General features: G+C 47.0%; 2 protein-coding genes across 7 annotated transcripts in view; both read right to left on the bottom strand.

The window, feature by feature from the left end:
• FBLN7 (fibulin 7) overlaps positions 1-8003 on the bottom strand; it is a 48549-nt gene extending 40546 nt beyond the window's left edge. For 2 of the 5 annotated variants that reach the window (XM_072770225.1, XM_072770223.1), the window contains exon 1: positions 7873-8003. In XM_072770225.1, coding sequence (XP_072626326.1) covers positions 7873-7953 — 81 coding nt within the window. In that variant the 5' untranslated portion in view covers positions 7954-8003. Of the gene's footprint in view, positions 1-6135; positions 6312-7463; positions 7632-7872 lie in introns of those variants that run through there. The other 3 variants (XM_072770228.1, XM_072770224.1, XM_072770227.1) reach the window with 3 other exon arrangements.
• A 7277-nt stretch (positions 8004-15280) lies between these two features.
• Positions 15281-17722, bottom strand: part of TMEM87B (transmembrane protein 87B) — a 55521-nt gene continuing 53079 nt past the window's right edge. Inside the window, exons 19-20 of one of the 2 annotated variants that reach the window (XM_072770232.1) lie at positions 15687-15731; positions 15281-15462 (exon numbers count right to left, since the gene is read on the bottom strand). In XM_072770232.1, coding sequence (XP_072626333.1) covers positions 15726-15731 — 6 coding nt within the window. In that variant the 3' untranslated portion in view covers positions 15281-15462; positions 15687-15725. Of the gene's footprint in view, positions 15732-17722 lie in introns of both variants that reach the window. The other variant, XR_012004412.1, reaches the window with a different exon arrangement.

Genomic DNA, 17722 nt, shown 5'->3' on the forward strand with positions numbered 1-17722 from the left:
CAGACTCTCAAAGAGTGGGGGATACCTGTACCCCTATTTCAGGTCTGGATGCTTCACGTGTGCCTGTCGCTCCAGCCCATCCCCAGGATCGCGTGCAGACTCCCCCGATGCCTCGCGGTGTCCTTTCCCTCCGAGCTCCTACGGGAGCAGCGAGCCGTCCCAGCGGCGGCCCGAGGCGGGCCCAGGGGCGCACCCGCAGCCTGGGTGCTCACCCCTGACCTGGGAAAGCTGACCCCGCTCTGCCGCGGGCGGAGGAGCGCTCGGGTTGGCCGCCGCACCTCGTCTGGTCATCTCCGCCTGGAACCCCTCCACCAGCCCCCACCCCCCGCAGCCCGTAGGGACAGTGGAAGGGGCAGCTGCGTCCCTCGCTTCTCCCGGTGGCCCCGCTGCCCACGCGACTCCCGCGCCGCCCGCTTCCCCGCGCGGCAGGTGCCCCATCCGCAGCCCGGGGTAACGGTGCTCCCCGGACTGCTCTAACCGGTCGGCGTGGAAAAGGGGTAATATCTACAGTACGCCAGTGATTTGGGAATGCCTAACTATAGCAGATTAAAACAGCATTTTCCTGGGGACGCGTTCAAAAAAACCAGGGAGTAAGCCAAGAAAGAGGAAGAGGTTTGATCTATAAAACACAGACTCCAGCTCCGAGGAGGAGGCAGCCAAAGTCAGGGTCAGCCCGGCTGGAGAGCACAGGCTCCAAGGGAAAGCAGCCCTGACATAACCTGGAATAGGAAAGAGCTTCTGGAAATCACCGTGCTTAGGTATCTGACTGAGGGCAAAGGGGAAAAACTTCAGGATGGCCAAAGGGTTGCACAAGAAACAGAGTTAATCATAGTAGACTATTTGGCTCAGCTGTTAACAAAGGAACAGAGTATCTATCTATCTGTCATTACAGGAGATCCCTTGTTTAGAAATGTGGAGTCACCTCCAGGGCATTCAAAAACAACTGCCTCAAGACGCAGAGGACTGCAGATCGATTCCCACCCCCCACCCACCCCCACCCCCGAAAGCCACAAACTACCAAAACTCGCCCAAAGAAGAAAACTAACCTAAGTAGTTCGGTATCTGTCAAAGAAACTGAATTCATAGCTAAAACCTTTTAGAAAAGAAGTCTCCAGGCCCACGTGATTTCACTGGTAAACTCTACCAAATATTTCAAGAACTGACACAAATCCTACACAATCTCTTCCAGAAAACAGAAGACAAGGGAACACTTCACTCACTTTATGAAGCCGGCCCTACCCTGGTAACAGGAGCCCGCAAAGACAGGACCAGGGGTCAGCAAACTTATCTGTAGAGGGTCAGAGAGTATTTTCTTTCTTGAAGCCCATATGGTTTCTGTTGCCACCTCTCAACTCTGCAGTTGTAGGGCAGAAAGTAGCTGCAGAAATATGTAAATGAATAGATGTCACCAGATTTGACCAGCAGTGGGCTGGATGTGGCCCAGGGGCCATAGTTTGCTGACCCCTACTATACATCAATATCCCTCATGAAAACAGACAAAAATTCTCACCCAATATTAGCAGAAATATAGAGAATCCAGAATTTTATATATATATATATATATATATATATATATATATATATAGAGAGAGAGAGAGAGAGAGAGAGAGAGAGAGAGAGAGGAATAAAACTACAACCAATTAGGATTATCTGGGACTGCAAGGCTGCTTTCAAAATCAGAAAATCAATTAAGGTAATCCACCTTTTTAACAAATTGAAGAAAACCCCTTGGATCATATCAGTTGAAGCAGAAAAAAGCATGTGACAAAATTCAACATCCATTTGTAATATTCTGTCAAACTATGATTTGAAGGAAATCTTAATTTGATAAATGGCATCTACAAAAACCTATAGGTAGCATCACACTTTAAAAAAAATGCAAACTGAATGCTTTCTTCCTAAGTTCTAGAACAAGGCAAGGATGTTCACTTCCCTATTCAACATAGTACTGGAGGTTTCAGTGTAATAGGGCTAAATAAATAAACCAATGACACATAAATTAGAAAGGAAGGAATAAAACTGCCCATATTCACTGATGACACAATTGTTTATGTAAAAAAAATCTGAGAGAATCAACAACAAAAAAAAAACCCTTTAATAAGTGATTTCCACAATGTCACAGGATACAGGGTCAATATAGAAAAAGTCCATTAGGGCAGCCCGGGTGGCTCAGCGGTTTAGCGCTGCCTTCGGCCCAGGGCCTGATCCTAGAGACCAGGGATCAAGTCCTACAACGGGCTCCCTGCGTGGAGCCTGCTTCTCCCTCTGCCTGTGTCTCTGCCTCTCTCTACATGTCTCTCATGAATAAATAAAATAAAATCTTTAAAAAAAAAAGAAAAAGTCCATTAAATTTCCATATACTAGGAATATATCACTGAAAATGAAAATTTAACAAAGCAATACCATTTAAAGATTCCAAAAATGAAATACTTAAGCATAAATCTGACAAAGCATATTTATGTTGAAAATTTTTAAATGCTGATGAAAGAAATTGAAGATCTAGATAAATGGATGGACATATTGGGGCACCTGGGTGGCTCAGTCCGTTAAGTGTCTGCCTTCAGCTTGGGTCATAATCCTGGTCCTGGGATGGAGCCCACACTGGGCTTCCTGCTCAGCGGGTAGCATCCTTCCCCCCCCCCCCCCCCGCTCCTCCTGCTTGTGCTTTCTCTCTCTTTCTCTGTCAAATAGATAAATAAAATCTTAAAAAAAAAGACATATTATGTTCACGAATTGGAAGACTGTATTGTTAAGATGCCAATTCACCCCTAATCAATCAATAGCATTAATGTAATCCCAATCAAAATTCCAATAGGATTTCTTGTCTACAAGAAATAGACAAGCTAATTCTAAAAATTTAATGGAAAGGCAAAGAAACTAGGATAGTCAAAACAATTTTGGAAAAGAATAACAAAATCTTAAAATCTCCCTGATTTGAATCTTACTATAGAATTACAGTAATCAAGATAGTGTGTGACTGGCAGAAATAGTCCCATACCTGTGTGATGAATTGATTTTTGTTAAAGCTGCTGAGATAATTCAAAGGTGACTCAAGCATTTTCTCAACAAGCAATATTAGAACAATTGGAAATCTACATGCAAAAAGTGATCCCCAATATAAAACTCACACTGTGTGAACATTAACTCCAATGGATCACGGATCTAAATGTAAAAATGCAAAACTATATATAAAAAAAACAATTAGAAGAAAACACAGAAGAGAAATTTCAGGACCTGAGGTTGGGCAGAGTTCTCAGACTTGACACCAGAGGCATGATCCATAAAAATAAAAAGCCGATCAGTTTAGATTCATCAAAGTTTAAAATGTTTGCTCTGGGGTGGACATTAAGATAAGCTACAGACTGAGAGAAAATATTTGCAGTTCGCTTATCTGAAAATGACTCGCAATGAGAATATACAAAGAACACTCAAAACTGAACCATAAGAAATTAATTCATTTTTAAAATAGGCAGACAGACACTTTACCTGTAGACTACTCATGGCAAATAAAGACATGAAAAGATTTTCAATGTTATAGTCATTGGGGAAATGGAAATAAAACCCACAGTGAGATGCCACTGCATACCTATCAGAATGACTTGGAAACAAACTAACCAACTTGACAATATTAAGTGGTGAGGATGACAGTGTCTTTTTATACATTGCTGGTAGGAATGTAAAATGATACAACTAAAATGGAATACAGTTTGATAGTTTCTTACAAAGTTAAGGATACATTTGCCATATGACCCTACAATCTCACTTCTACATATTTGCCCAAGAGAAATGAGTATTTCTCTTGGGAATCATTTATAATAGCAGCTCCATTCATAATTGCCAAAAAGTCGAAATGACACCATAGGTGTCATTCAATTCAGTGGGTGAACCGACGCACAGACTGTGGTACATCTGCACAACGGGATATGACTCAGTCATAGTATTAGTAAAAACAACTATGCAGACCCAGAACAACACAGAAGAATCTTAAATGCATTATGCTAAATTTTAGAAAGCCAGACTCAAAAGGCTATGCATTTGTTGATTCCATTTACAGGACATTGTGGAGAAGACAAAACTATACAGTGATGAAGGACAGACTGGTTCTGGGGTAGTGGAACAGTATCCCGACTGTGGTGGGGGTTACCACATATGGAATATAGTTTCATGGAAAAAAAATCATGGAAATGTATACCAAAAACTTTTTTTTGCATTAAACTGTAAAAAGTAAATGGGAGACCGTAACCAAAAGAATGAACTTCTAACGGTGGAACTTGGAACCCTGTGACATCTGTTCACAAGGAGAAGTTTTCGGGAAGGGGAAGCCTTCTGAATAACCCCATAGGCAAGAAGGATGCTGAGACCCTGCCCTCCTTGTTCACCTAGGGCTGTTGTGGGGACAAGAGGTGCAGGGGTTTGTTACACGTTTCCCGTTCTTGTCTCCCCCAACAGAACTGTTTCTCTTCCAGTGGAAAGACCACAGAGTATGTAGCAGTTTTAAGATAGGGCCCCCACTTGTGGGATCCCCACATTGCTAAACCTGCCGTCCCTCCCCATGACCACCTGCTCCCATTCAGCTAATCACAAAAACCCTGCAAAGTGACTCAGGACAGGTGTGCTGACAAGAGGGACAGAAGTGGAAAAAACCATGGAGGGCCACAGGAGAGGGGATGATACTGTCCATCCCCTCCATTCACTGAGATCAAGAGATCACTGCTCCAGACCCTTGCAGACAGCAGCCTCCCCTTACCCGGTAACACACACACACACACACACACACACACACACACTCACTCATACTCACACAAAGACACACATAGATATGCATGCACATACACAGGCCACAGTAAACACAACCACTCCTTCACACAGACACGTGTGTCTTCACGGGCACACAGATATGCGCACACATACTCACAAACACACACCCATCGTATTTCCTGTGGGTTTTCACCTGACAGAACAAAGTAAGCACATTTCCTGGGAAACAGAGGAACCCCGGACAGCACTGTGCAGCACTGCCAGCAAGCAATGCCCACTGCCTCTAGCTAGAGGTCCGTGGGTGGTCATGTGCCCTGTCCATCTCCTGTGTGGCAGCACATAGTCCCATGGGTGCCATTCATTCTCCAGACATGAGCTGAGTCTCCACCAGCTGGCAGGTCTTACTGTCGGGTCCAAGAGCCCCAGAGTCACACTGTGTTCAGATCAAGTCAACTCCAGGGATGCTATATCACCTTGGGTCCTCCTGAGTCCAATCCTTTGCCCACTCTAAACTCCCCTGCTCTTGGCCCTCTCCTAGGTCTGCCACTTTTAACTCAGAAAGACCGGGTTTCACTGAGTCTCATACATGTGCTTGATTAAAATCACTAGGGACAATTTTTTTTTAAATCCTGATGCCTGACCCCCATCCCAGACAAGTTGAAGCAGATTTTCTGGGATGTGGCTGGCACTGAGATTTCTAGAAGCTTCCCAGGTGACCTGATGTGCAGCTAAGGTTTACCCAGAGGCTGCCCAGCTTGGTCCTGCTCAGAGCAGCACCAGTGTGACTATACTCCATTCATTCTGCTGAACTCCTGCGATGTGTGGTCCCTGGTTAAAAACCCCAGATATGATCCCTAGCCCTGAGGCCTGTAGTGAAGACAGACAATAAACTCAAAATGTAAAAACAAAAACAAACAAACAAAAAACCCTCAAATCTACCAAAAGAAACCACTACCAACGTGATCAGTCCTATTCCAGAGCCCTTCATAGGACCACAATAGGAAGCACAAAGGCAAGGAGGAGATCCGTTTAGCATGGTGTTGGGAAGGCCTCTGCTTATTTGAGCAGGACCAAGAGATTAGAAGAAGCCAGGTAAGGAAAGTTCCTGGGGCCTTCTTTATGGTTTACCTGTCAGGCTCCCCCAGGCAGGGGTTGGGGGCAGAGACCCCTCAAACACATAAGACTTTGTGTGAAGGACAGTTTCACTAGCATTTTTAAACCAGCTTCTCTGGACAATCCCTTTTGCTCCTGATTTCCCCCTCACAAAGCCCAGGGAGGCAGGGATTGGACCCAGATCCCCCAGGACCAGAGCCTGAGAGGGCTCACTCTTCTGCCTCTGTAGTAGCCACAGACATCTGAGAACTGCCAGGGTCTCACCTGTTTTTCGGTAATCTGGAGATTACCTAAAGAGGCCCCAGAAGGTGAGACCGCGGCAGAGCAGGTGCCTCAGCATCTCCTTGTGCATCCTGTCCATCCTCTGACGGCTGGGACTAGATGCGCCCACCTATGCTTCTGGCCTTCCGCTCTGGACCTGATGTTTTGTTCTGTTTTGTATTCTGCAAAGTGGGTGGGAGAGACTTTGCTCTCTTGGTGGGTTCACTGTGGCCTTGAACTAGCCTCTGCTGCCTGGTTGCTGAGTGGCTTCCTGCAGTTGCCTGCTTTTTTTATTTTATTTTTATTTTTTAAAGATTTGGGAACCCTGGGTGCCGCAGCGGTTTAGCGCCTCGCCTGCCTTTGGCCCAGGGCGCGATCCTGGAGACCTGGGATCGAATCCCATGTCGGGCTCCCGGTGCACGGAGCCTGCTTCTCCCTCTGTCTCTGCCTCTCTCTCTCTCTCTGTGTGTGTGACTATCATAAATAAATACAAATTAAAAAAAAAAAAAAGATTTGTGAGACAGCATGCACCTGTGTGCAAGGGAGGAGGGGCAGAGGGAGAAGGAGAGAGAATCTTAAGCAGACTCAGTGCTGAGCAGGAGACTCCCCCGAGGCTGATCTCACGGCCCTGAGATCAAGACCCTGAGATGGCTTCCTGGGCAGAAACCAAGTGTGTGACGCTTTGCCAGCTGTGCCCCCTTCCCCATCAACTGCCTCTTTTCCTGACCACTTGTGCACTTCCACTACGCACCTCTGGTCTGAACTGCAGTCTCCCAGCCTGGAATCCCTTCCCGCACCCCAGGGACTCCCAGGTGACCAAGAGGGTGCCTGCCTGGTTCAGGAATTTAGACCGTAAAGGCGTGTCGACGGGAAAGGCGAAAGGTTTGGAACCCAAGGAGACCGACTGAATTTCCTCTACTCCTTCCTGGCTGTGGGGCCTCAAGTCACAGTCTCCCTGGGCCTTAGGTACCCTCCTCTGCAAAATGGGGATGACAGACCGTGGTCCTCAGCGCCCAGGGCTGAGAATTAAGGGCTTGGCAGATGCTTAGCAAAGAGCCGGGCAGTCATCAGGCTTTCAGGAGGCGCGTGCGGGCTTTGCTGCTGCCCGCGTTACTGTAACTGCCCTGACGCCCGCCACGGGCCGGGGCCGGGAGCTCCCGGGAGGGGGATTCCGGGGGGGGGGATTCCCGGGGGGGGGGCCGGGAGCTCCCGGGGGGGGGGGGAATCCCGGGAGGGGGGGGGTCCCGCGGCCCGAGCGCGGCCGGCGGTTGCTGGCGCGGAATTCAGCAATTCCAGTTCCACGGTCCCCCTCTCGGAGGACGTTATTTTACCTGCGTTCTCATCTTCACTTTGACCACCGGTTCTTACCGGCTAGCGCAGGAGTGACCGCGGCCAATGCAGGGCTCCAGCGGGACTCCGGCCGACCCGAGCGGCGAGGGGGGGGGCGGTGCGGCGCCCGCCGGGTGGGGAGGGAAAGGCGGCCCCGCGCTCGGGTCCCGGGACCTCCCCGGCCGCGCGCCTTCAAGGGCGGCGGCGGCGGCGGCGGGACCGCAGTAGGAGCTCGGCGTGTGCGGCGGGGGGCGGGGACGCCGTCGACCCTAGCGGGGCCGGGGGCGTCCCGGGGACCCGCGGGCCGAGCGGTGCTCCCGGGGGGCGCGGGGGGGACCCCGAGAGCCGCCGCGCCCCCAGCCCGGCGTCCCGGGCCCGAGCGGCCGGCCCAGGTGAGCGGCGGGCACCGACCTGGGAAGCCCGCGACGCGGGGCCGGCGAGCAGCAGCAGCAGCAGCAGCAGCAGGAGCGCGCGGGGGCGGCCGGGCACCATCTTGCCGGGGGAGCCGCTCGGCCGGGGGCGGGGAGACGCCGCGGGGGCCGGGGCGGGGGCGGCGGGGGCCGGGGCCGGGTCCAGGTGCGCCGCGCGCCCGCCACGAGCCTCCGCAGCCGCCCGCACGAGCCCGCGCGACCAGGCGGGGAGGCGCCAGCCCGGGGGCCGGGGCCGGGGCCGGGGCCGGGAGGGGAGGGGAGGGAGGGAGGGAGGGGGGCGGGGGGGCTGCCCGGCCAGGAATGCGCCTGGGAGCGCGCCCAGCCCGCGCGGCTCCCCGAGGAGGCCGGGCGCCGCGCCGAGGACGAGCCGGGCATCCGTCCGGAGGGCCTGGGGCAGGGGGCAGGGGGCAGGGGCGGGCCCCGGCGGGACAGCTCCGCCGGGCCGCGGGGCACCTGGGCTGCCGCCCCAGACCAGTGCGGTCGCGCGGGCGAGGACCCTCGGACCCGATGGTTCCCCCCTCCCCACCCGGAAGGAGAGACCGCGGGAGACGAGGCCGGCTCAGCGGGGCTCCCGAGGCTCCGCAGACGTCGGTGCGAAACCCCTCGGGAGGGCACCGCCCCGGGGCGGCGGGAGGACCCCGACGGCCTCAGCCCCCAGCTCCTGGAAAACACGATCGAGTTCTTCCCGGAGGAATGTTTGCAGGAGGCCACACTGCGGATGTTTACTTTTATTTATTTTTAAAATATTTTATTTATTTATTCATGAGAAACACAGAGAGAGGCAGAGGCAGAGGCAGAGGGAGAAGCAGGCTCCCTGCAGGGAGCCCCGTGCGGGATCACGCCCTGGGCCAAAGGCAGACGCTCAACGCCGAGCCACCCAGGGGTCCCCACTGCAGAGGTCTACGGTGCACACCAAGTCTGGGCGGTTTTTCCTCCCCGCATTTCACTTAGCAGAGCCCACTCAGCTCAAGGACCGGAGCTCAGAAGACCGTCATCTCAGACCAAGAGTTCCGCTGGAAGGCAGCAGGGGAAGTCGGAGTCCCCTGGAAAAGTGAGGGTGTGGTGTGGGCTGGCCACCTGAGCCCTCGTTACCCAGGAAATTCGCCTGTGCTTCTCCCTCCACCTTCCTGTCGCAGGAAGTAGAGCAGCGCCCGTGTGATCTTACTCTGCATTCCTGGAGACCCAGGAAACATTGCTTCCCCCTGTCCAAGTGCAGGGACTGGGCAGCAGTGGCTCAGTCCCAGGAAGCCTGTGGAAATTATGGTTTTCTGCCTCATTCTGTCTTTTGCCCTTGATGCCAAAGCCAGTGCGCCCCCCCCCCCAGCCCCTTTCATTTACCCTCCTCTCTCCCTCCCACTACTGAAAGATTTGGTTCCATGGTTAACGCGTGTTTTATCCCACCTTGTGTTTACGTGGTGACCTCCCCTGGAGGGCCCAGACTTCTTGGCCGTCTTCTGGCTGCGCACTGGGAACCAGACTTTGGCAGATCTGAGGAAGCTTCTGTTTTTCTCTCTTGCCCTCTCTGTGCATTCATGAAGCTGAATCTGGGCATGATTGAATGACTTGCCCAAGGTATGTAAACCCCAGACTCAGGCTCCCTCCCGGAGCTGTGCTGTTTCCAGCAAAGGCTACCACCTTCCACCTCACCACATTTCACTTAAGTACATGAGCAGAGGATTTCAGGAATTTTAGTTATAGAATTTGTCTCATCTTTTTCCTTTCCTTCCTTCCTTCTTCCCTCCCTCCCTTCCTTTTCTTTTTATATTTTGTAAGCATTTCTAAATTTCAACAGGGATTTTATTCCCCTATCTACTGGTTTGTTTGTCGCCCTGGTCCTATGGCAGCCTTCCACTTGGAGCTCTGGTGTCTGCTCTGAATTAAACTTCTAAGGTCCCACTGCCCCAGCAGTACTGCCTCTTCTCTCTGTCCTCAACCCCTCTGGACCTGCAGTGGTCAAGGCAGCCCCCCTGCAGCCCAGGACCTGTTAGGGCTGTCCGAAAGCAGACTGAAAATAAGCAAAGTTATTCAGGGCTCCAAAAACCAACCTTTGACTTAAAACGAATTGGGTCTGTCCTCTATATTAGTTCTTCTGTTTCTTCTATCTTTAGTTTTTAAGAGAATATTCCAGGATGTCAGGGATTGGTGGTGGTGGTGGAGGGTCTATACATCTAAAGAAAATATTTTTAGGGCAGTCTGGGTGGCTCAGCGGTTTAGTGCCGCCTTCAGCCCAGGGCGTGATTCTGAAGACCCGGGATCGAGTCCCACATCAGGCTCCCTGCATGGAGCCTGCTTCTCCCTCTGCCTGTGTCTCTGCCTCTCTCTCTTTCCCCCTGTCTCTCATGAATGAATAAATAAGATCTTTAAAAAAAAAAAAGAAAATATTTTTAAAGTTTTTTAACAGAATCAGGGCAGCCCTGGTGGCTCAGCGGTTTAGCGCCACCTTCAGCCCAGGGCGTGATCCTGGAGACCAGGGATCGAGTCCCGTGTTGGGCTCCCTGCATGGAGCCTGCTTCTCCCTCTGCCTGTGACTCTGCCTCTCTCTCTCTGTCTCTCTCTGATGAATAAAGTCCTTTAAAAAAAATAAAGTTTTTTGACAGAATCAATGACCATCTCGTGGATCAGTGCTTTTGCTGATACAACTGTGCTCCTTGTGTAATGTGGAAATGCAAAATGAGGCAGGAAGATTTGCTGTAGAATTCTGTTTAACACCCAATCAGAAGCAGCACCCAGCCTGCAACAACCATTCCAAAGCAGTCCTGTAGGGTTCTCTGGGTCCCCTGTGGTGTCCCACACCATGTTGTTTACCCTATGAGGATTCATATGCTTATTTTGCCAGTTGGCTCATTCAGGCTGCTTTAAACTCCTGTTCCCAGTGCCCACATTCACCCTACATCTGTGATTGCAAATGTCATCAGCCCCCACCAAACACCTACAAAGGATCCTAGGAACAAAGCCCAGAATGTTAGCCTGACCCAGGGTAGTAACATGGTAGGGACAGAGGTGGGGGGTGATCTAGTCAGCTCACTCATTACACAAATCTTATTTTCAGTGTCAACTTGGGGCATAGTCCTGTGTGAACTACATCAAGGAAGTGAGCCAAAAGTTTGTTCTTTGAAATGATGACACAGAGAGGGATTACAAACCAAAAATACATTTATACCTTCCTTTGTAATTACCTACATAATTACCTTTACTGGTACCACCGATGGCTTCATGTGTATTCAAGTTATTGTTTAGTGTTATTTCATTTCAGCCTGAAGGTCTCTCTTTAGTATTTCTTGTAGGGCAGGACTGCTAGCAAAGAATTCTGGTTTTCTTTCTCTGGGAGTGTCTTTATTTTTCCTTCATTTCTGATGGGTAGTTTGTCTGAATATTGAATTTTTGGTTGACAGAGTTTTGTTGTTGTTTTTTCCTTTCAGTACTTCGGATATGTCATCCATTGCCTTCCTGCCCCTATGTTTTCTGAAGAAAAAAACAGCTTTTAATAATATTGAGTATCCTTTGTATGTGATCAGTCGCTTCTCTCGTGTTGCTTTCAAAATTCTGTCTTTATCTTTTGACAGTTTATGATATATTTCAGTATGGATCTCTATGAGTTTATACCACATGGAGTTTGTTGATCTTCCTGGATGCATAAATTAATGTTTTGTTGTTGTTGTTTTTTACCAAACTGGGGAGTTTTCAGCTTTTATTTCTTCAAATATTCTTTCTCCCTCTTTCCTACTCTTTTCTCTTTCAGATTTTCCCATTGTGCATATATCGATATGTTTGATGACGATCCACAGGCCTCTGAGGTTCTGTTCATTTTTTTTTTTTTCTATTTACTTGCTCTTCCCCAGACTGAAAAATCTCAATTGACCTATATTCAAGTTCACGGATTCTTTACTCTGCCTGCTTAAAACTGCTATTGAGCCTCTAGTAAATTTTTCATTTCTCAATGAAAGTTACTGTATTTCTCAACAGAAAAGTGTTTCTATTTACTTTCTATTTGGCTATTTTTTAAAAAGATTTTATTTATTTATTAGAGAAAGAGCACAAGCAGGGGAGGGGCAGAGGCAGAGGAGAAGCAGGCTCCTGGCTGAGCAGGGAGCCCAATGTGTGGCTTAATCCCAGGACCCCACAATCATGACCTGAACTGAAGACAGATGCTTAACTGACTGAGCCACCCAGTGCCCCATTTGGCTCATTTTTATAATTGTTATTTCTGGGGATCCCTGGGTGGCGCAGCAGTTTAGCGCCTGCCTTTGGCCCAGGGCGTGATCCTGGAGACCCAGGATCGAATCCTACGTCGGGCTCCTGGTGCATGGAGCCTGCTTCTCCCTCTGCCTGTGTCTCTGCCTCTCTCTCTCTCTCTCTCTCTCTCTCTGTGACTATCATAAATAAATAAAAATTTTAAAAAAATGTTATTTCTGTACTGATATTCTGTATTTGGTGAGCTGTTATTCTCATACTTTATTTAGTTCTTTTGATATGGTTTCCTTTAGGTCATTGAACATATTTAAAATAGCTGACTTAGAGTGCTTGTCTAGTAAGTGCAACATCTGGTCTTTCTCAAGAACATTATATATATATATATATATATATATATATATATATATATTATATATATATTTAAAGGTTTTTATTTATTCATTTGACAGGGAGAGAGAGAACACAAGCAAGAGGAGTGGCAGGGAGAGGGAGACGGAGGAGGACCCTGGGATCATGACCTGAGCCAAAGGCAGACACTTAACCAACTGAGCCACATAAGGAACCACTCAAGAACATTTTACATTAGGATTCCTGGGTGGCTCAGTGGTTGAGTGTCTGCTTTTGGCTCAGGGTGTGATCCCAGAGTCCCAGGATCCAGTCCCGCATTGGGCTCCCTGCATGGAGCTGGCTTCTCCCTCTGCCCGTGTCTCTGCCTCTCTCTGTGTGTGTCTCTCATGAATTTAAAAAAAAAAAAAAATCTTAAAAAAAAAAAAGAACATTTTACATAGATTGCTTTTTTCCCCACCCTTGTTTCTTTGCTTTTGTCATTTTTTGGTGAAAACTGGACATTTTAAATAATGTAGCGACTCTGGAAATCAGATTTTTCCCTCTCCCCAGGGTTTTTTGTTGTTCCTGCTTTTTGTAATGTTTGTTTAGACTTCTCTGAACTAATTCTGTAACATCCATATCTTTTGTAATACATGGCCACTGAAGTCTCCACTCAGTTATCTGGTGGTCAGCTAATCCTTGGACAGAATTTTCCTTAAATTCTTGGAACCAACAAATCTCCCAGTCTTGGATGGTGAGACACATCTTCAATGCTCAGACAGCTGGTTGACAACTCTGTTGGCCTTCACTTTCTGCTTCTACTGTGCTGTGCAGAGCCCTACATGTGCACGTGGCCTTTAGGATTCCCAGAAATGCATTGGAGTTTTTAGTTTTACTTTTTGAGGCTTTTGGTTAGTCTATTATTTGCTTCCATTGTTATTTGTTGCCTTGGGCAGCTACAACATTAAAACACTTGACCGCAAATGTTTTTTAACAAACACCCCCAAGAAAAAAGCTTTTAACACTGGGCAAGTTCTGGTCCAGGTCAAATGAAGACAAGCCTTTCTAGCAGTGAATTCCAAGGAACTAGACCCATCAATGAACACCATTTCTTTGGTAATGAGATTTTGAAATATCTCCGGCTCCATTCTGCTCCTTGCAGTACTGGGTGTGTGGGCCCTTAATTTTGAAGGCCACTACTGAGCTGGGGAACAAAGCAGGGGAATAGGAGAGATGGAAGGAAAGCTTGGTGTTCCTCCTGAAATTCAGGCATTTTTTTCTTGAGTAAATATTCCTTAGGTTGTTGCAAGACTGGTTAATTTCCAGAGTTCTTAAAGTCCTGAAAGTTTTTATGAATTTTTCATTGTTTTTATGAAGGGACAAACTCCCAGAGGTCCTTAGTCCCTCATTATCTTTGATGTCACTCCCACATCATTTTCTTAAGCAGGGGGTTTACTTGGTTGGGGTCAAGTCCAACTTTATCTCCTATGTTAGCAGAAATCTCCAGTTCTACTTTCTTAGCTTTGGATAGGTTGCCTGGAGTCTGTCCCATACATGCATCGTACAGGGTGAGCCAGTGATTTGGGAGGTTTATACACAGAATATGGTGCTTACCTTCTCTGTGTTTCTCTCTTTCAGTAATTATCTTACTTTCCAGCTGCTGTTCTTCTAATCTCTGTCTTCTTCCAATTCAGCAAGGAAAAGATCAGGTTTGTTTTTTTTTTTTAAGACTTATTTAAAAAAAAAAAAAGATTTATTTATTTTTTTATGAGACACACACACACACACACACACACAGAGGCAGTGACATAGGCAGAGGGAGAAGCAGGCTCCTCGTTGGAAGCCTGACATGGACTCCATCCTGGATCCCCAGACCATGCCCTGAGCAGAATGCAGCCACTCAACCGCTGAGCCACCCAGGCATCCTAAAGATCAGGGTTTGTATCTGGGTTTAATCTCTATACCTGGCAAGAACTGTAGCCTGCTATCAGAGTAAAAGCAAAAAAAAAAAAAAAAAAAAAAAAAAAAAGGGGGGGGGGTGGAAATCACCCAGTGCAGTTTGCTTCCCCAAGTGTTGAGTCCCTTCCTATGCCTCTTGCTTTGTGTCTGTCTTCAATGTCTTCATGTAGTTATCATTTAAGTTTTGTCTAGAGTTGTTATGTGTAGGGAAGTTTGGCCCAGTAGAAGATACTTCTCCATGATCAGAACTTGACATCCACAAATGCATTTTACAATAATACAACTATTTATCTATTTTTAGTTAAAAATATTTTATTGGGATCCCTGGGTGGCTCAGCGGTTTAGTGCCTGCCTTCAGCCCAGGGCGTGATCCTGGAGTCCCGGGATCGAGTCCCGCATCAGGCTCCCTGCATGGAGCTTGCTTCTCCCTCTGCCTGTGTCTCTGCCTGCCTCTCTCTCTCTGTCTCTCATGAGTAAATAAATAAAAAATCTTAAAAAAAGATTTTATTTATTTCAGAGAGAGAGTGACAGGCATGACTCAGGGGAAGGGCAAAGGGAGAGAGAAGCAGACTCTTCACTGAGCAGGGAGCCTGAATGAGACCATGACCTGGCTTAACCCACTGAGCCACCCAGGAACCCCTACAATTCAGTTTTTAAAAAGTAAACCCCCAAAGGGCTCTTAGGTCATGATCCTAGGGTTCTGGGATCGAACTCCACATGGGGCTCCCTGTTCAGTGGGGCAGAGGCGCTGCTTCTCCTCCCTCTGTCTTTCCCCCTGCTCTCCTGGCTCATGCTCTCCTTCTTAAAAAAAAAAAAAAAAAAAAAAAAGATGTAAAATTTCATAGTGAAAGGGTAGCTTGTTCATTCCCTTAACAGAAATGTCTAATAATAATTCTTTGGAAGCAGGTACATTAATGGCCAAACTTACTTTTTTATTTTTAATAAAAGGAAAGATAAAGTTTATGGAATATTTTTTCAGTGATGCTAAAAATAAAGTAGACACTGGCAGTAACTCTCTGGACTCCACTATGCCCCAAATTAAGCTGTAGAGAATCCGAATGACAGTTTTTATTGTAGTGACACAGTCTGGAGGCTAGAATGAAAGACAACAGTCATATAAAATTATGTAGCAAGGGATAACCAAAGCCTATCAACGGTATTTCAAGTTTTGATATGCAGTTCAACCCTCCCATGGCACTAGACTCCCTCTCCCCCCAAGGATCCAGAGGTGAGAAAAGCAAGTAGAGGATACAGGTTTCAATTTTAGCCTGAGGGATCTGGAGCCAAGGAAGATTTCCTGGTTCCCCATTTTCTCACCTGTAAATGATCTCAGAGGCCCGGTCCAGCTTCCAAGTTCTAATTCTGAGAGAACAGGAAGTGCACCAAAATGGTAACTTTATCAAAAAGTTTTGTTTTTTTTTTTAAATTTCACTTCTATGTTTGTTTAGTGGCCTTTGGTAAGTAAATTAAAGAAAATTTTAAAGGCAAGAATTAGAGGTCAGAACTCTTCAGAGAAACTACTTTGGCACCATCTGCTGGATAGCTTTTAAGTTTTCCTGTACATAAACTTCCTTTGCAGTTTCTTATTAGTTTTCCACCATGATTTAAAGAATATACTGTCAAAATTATTTACATCTGAATTCAGTACCATACCAGCTTATGTTAATAGGAATTTAGCTGTAAATCCACTATTACTTAAGGGGCATAACTTGTCCTGCCAGACTTCCATCACAACATATGTAAACAAATCTTAGAATGTGAATTTCATATGGAGGAGTTGATTTCAGATAGGTCTCAGCAGCCTCCCAGACAATCGCTGATGCATTTTTTTTTTTTAACTTCACTGTGTTGTGAAGCCTTGAGTACCAAGCACTTTGGATACATGAACTTAATCATCTAACAAGCAACCATGTTTCCTCTCTGCCCAGAATTTTGTGGAAATCTTTCAAGGGTGCTTCCCATCAGTATTATACTAGCTTTCCATTTGTCAGAAGGGTGACTTTGGGCAAGTTATTTAGCCATGCTGAATCCTTTTTTCTCCTTTATAAACTCACTGGCTATACCTACACCTCACTGGCTACAGAAACTACAATGGTTAGCAGAGTCCGCCACTCTGTGAGCATTCCCAACCTTTCTAAACTGTCAGTGTTGTTATTACAACAAGCTTCCTTTCCCTCGTGGGAATACCCATCTTGGCCACTCCCAAAGCTGGGAGAATTTCTAAGAATGTTCTTCATGTTCCATCTATTTGGGGCAGGATGGATTTTATTTATTAATGGATTAAGCTGTGTTCTGAGACCATGCACTTTTGGACTATCACTTTTTAGATATTTATTTCTCCATATTTTACCTTCGAAAATAGAAGTTTTTGTCTCCCTTGTCCACTGCACCCAAATAATCTGTGGCAGAAGCCACTAGCTGTCCCCCAAATCCATCCTCTCCTTCATAGGGTAAAACAGCATGGCTCTTATTGCCCAGATGACTGACAGTGTGGCCATGTGACTGTCTGCCCATGGAATATGCTTAGAAGTAATGAACACCACTTCAGGGCTTTGCTCCACAAAACTTGAGGCTGTCCTTTCTCCTTCTGTGGCTACATGTAGATGATAGTCTCTAGGAACTAGGGGGCCCACAAGACAGAAAGAAACTTTGGGTCCCTGAGGGATGTGGGGAGGTAGGTTGCCCTGCCCACCTCTATACCATCCCAGAACTGTTACATAAGGAAGAAATAAACTTTTTGTCTTAACCTTCTGAGATGTTGAATCACATTGTGACCACAGCTTAACTCAATCTAAACATTAACCATTTCCACTCAATCCTTTCTCTACTTTGTGTTTTCACGGATAGGAGTTCACAACAGTGACTCTGTGCCTTATTTCTTCTAAGTATTTTCTTTTTTTTTTTTTTAATGATAGTCACACACACACACACACACACACACACACAGAGAGAGAGAAAGAGAGGCAGAGGGAGAAGCAGGCTCCATGCACCGGGAGCCCGACGTGGAATTCGATCCCGGGTCTCCAGGATCACGCCCTGGGCCAAAGGCAGGCGCCAAACTGCTGCGCCACCCAGGGATCCCATCTTCTAAGTATTTTCTATGTTATTATGAATGCTTCATAATTTAATGGTTGTAGTATCCCATAAACTAGCTGGCTAGACAATAATTCACTTACTATTCTATTGTTGACATTTAGTTGGTTTCTAATTCTACTGTAAGTAATGTTATAATAAACATTTTTATGTAGAATCATTATTCTAGTTTGAATCATTTTTTAAAACATCACCAGAATTGGCAGCAATCAAAGGTTATAGACACATTGTTGAACTTCATTTCACAAAGACTGAATCAA

Source organism: Canis lupus, chromosome 12 (genome assembly GCF_048164855.1).
Source record: "Canis lupus baileyi chromosome 12, mCanLup2.hap1, whole genome shotgun sequence".
NCBI classification, from domain to species: domain Eukaryota; kingdom Metazoa; phylum Chordata; class Mammalia; order Carnivora; family Canidae; genus Canis; species Canis lupus.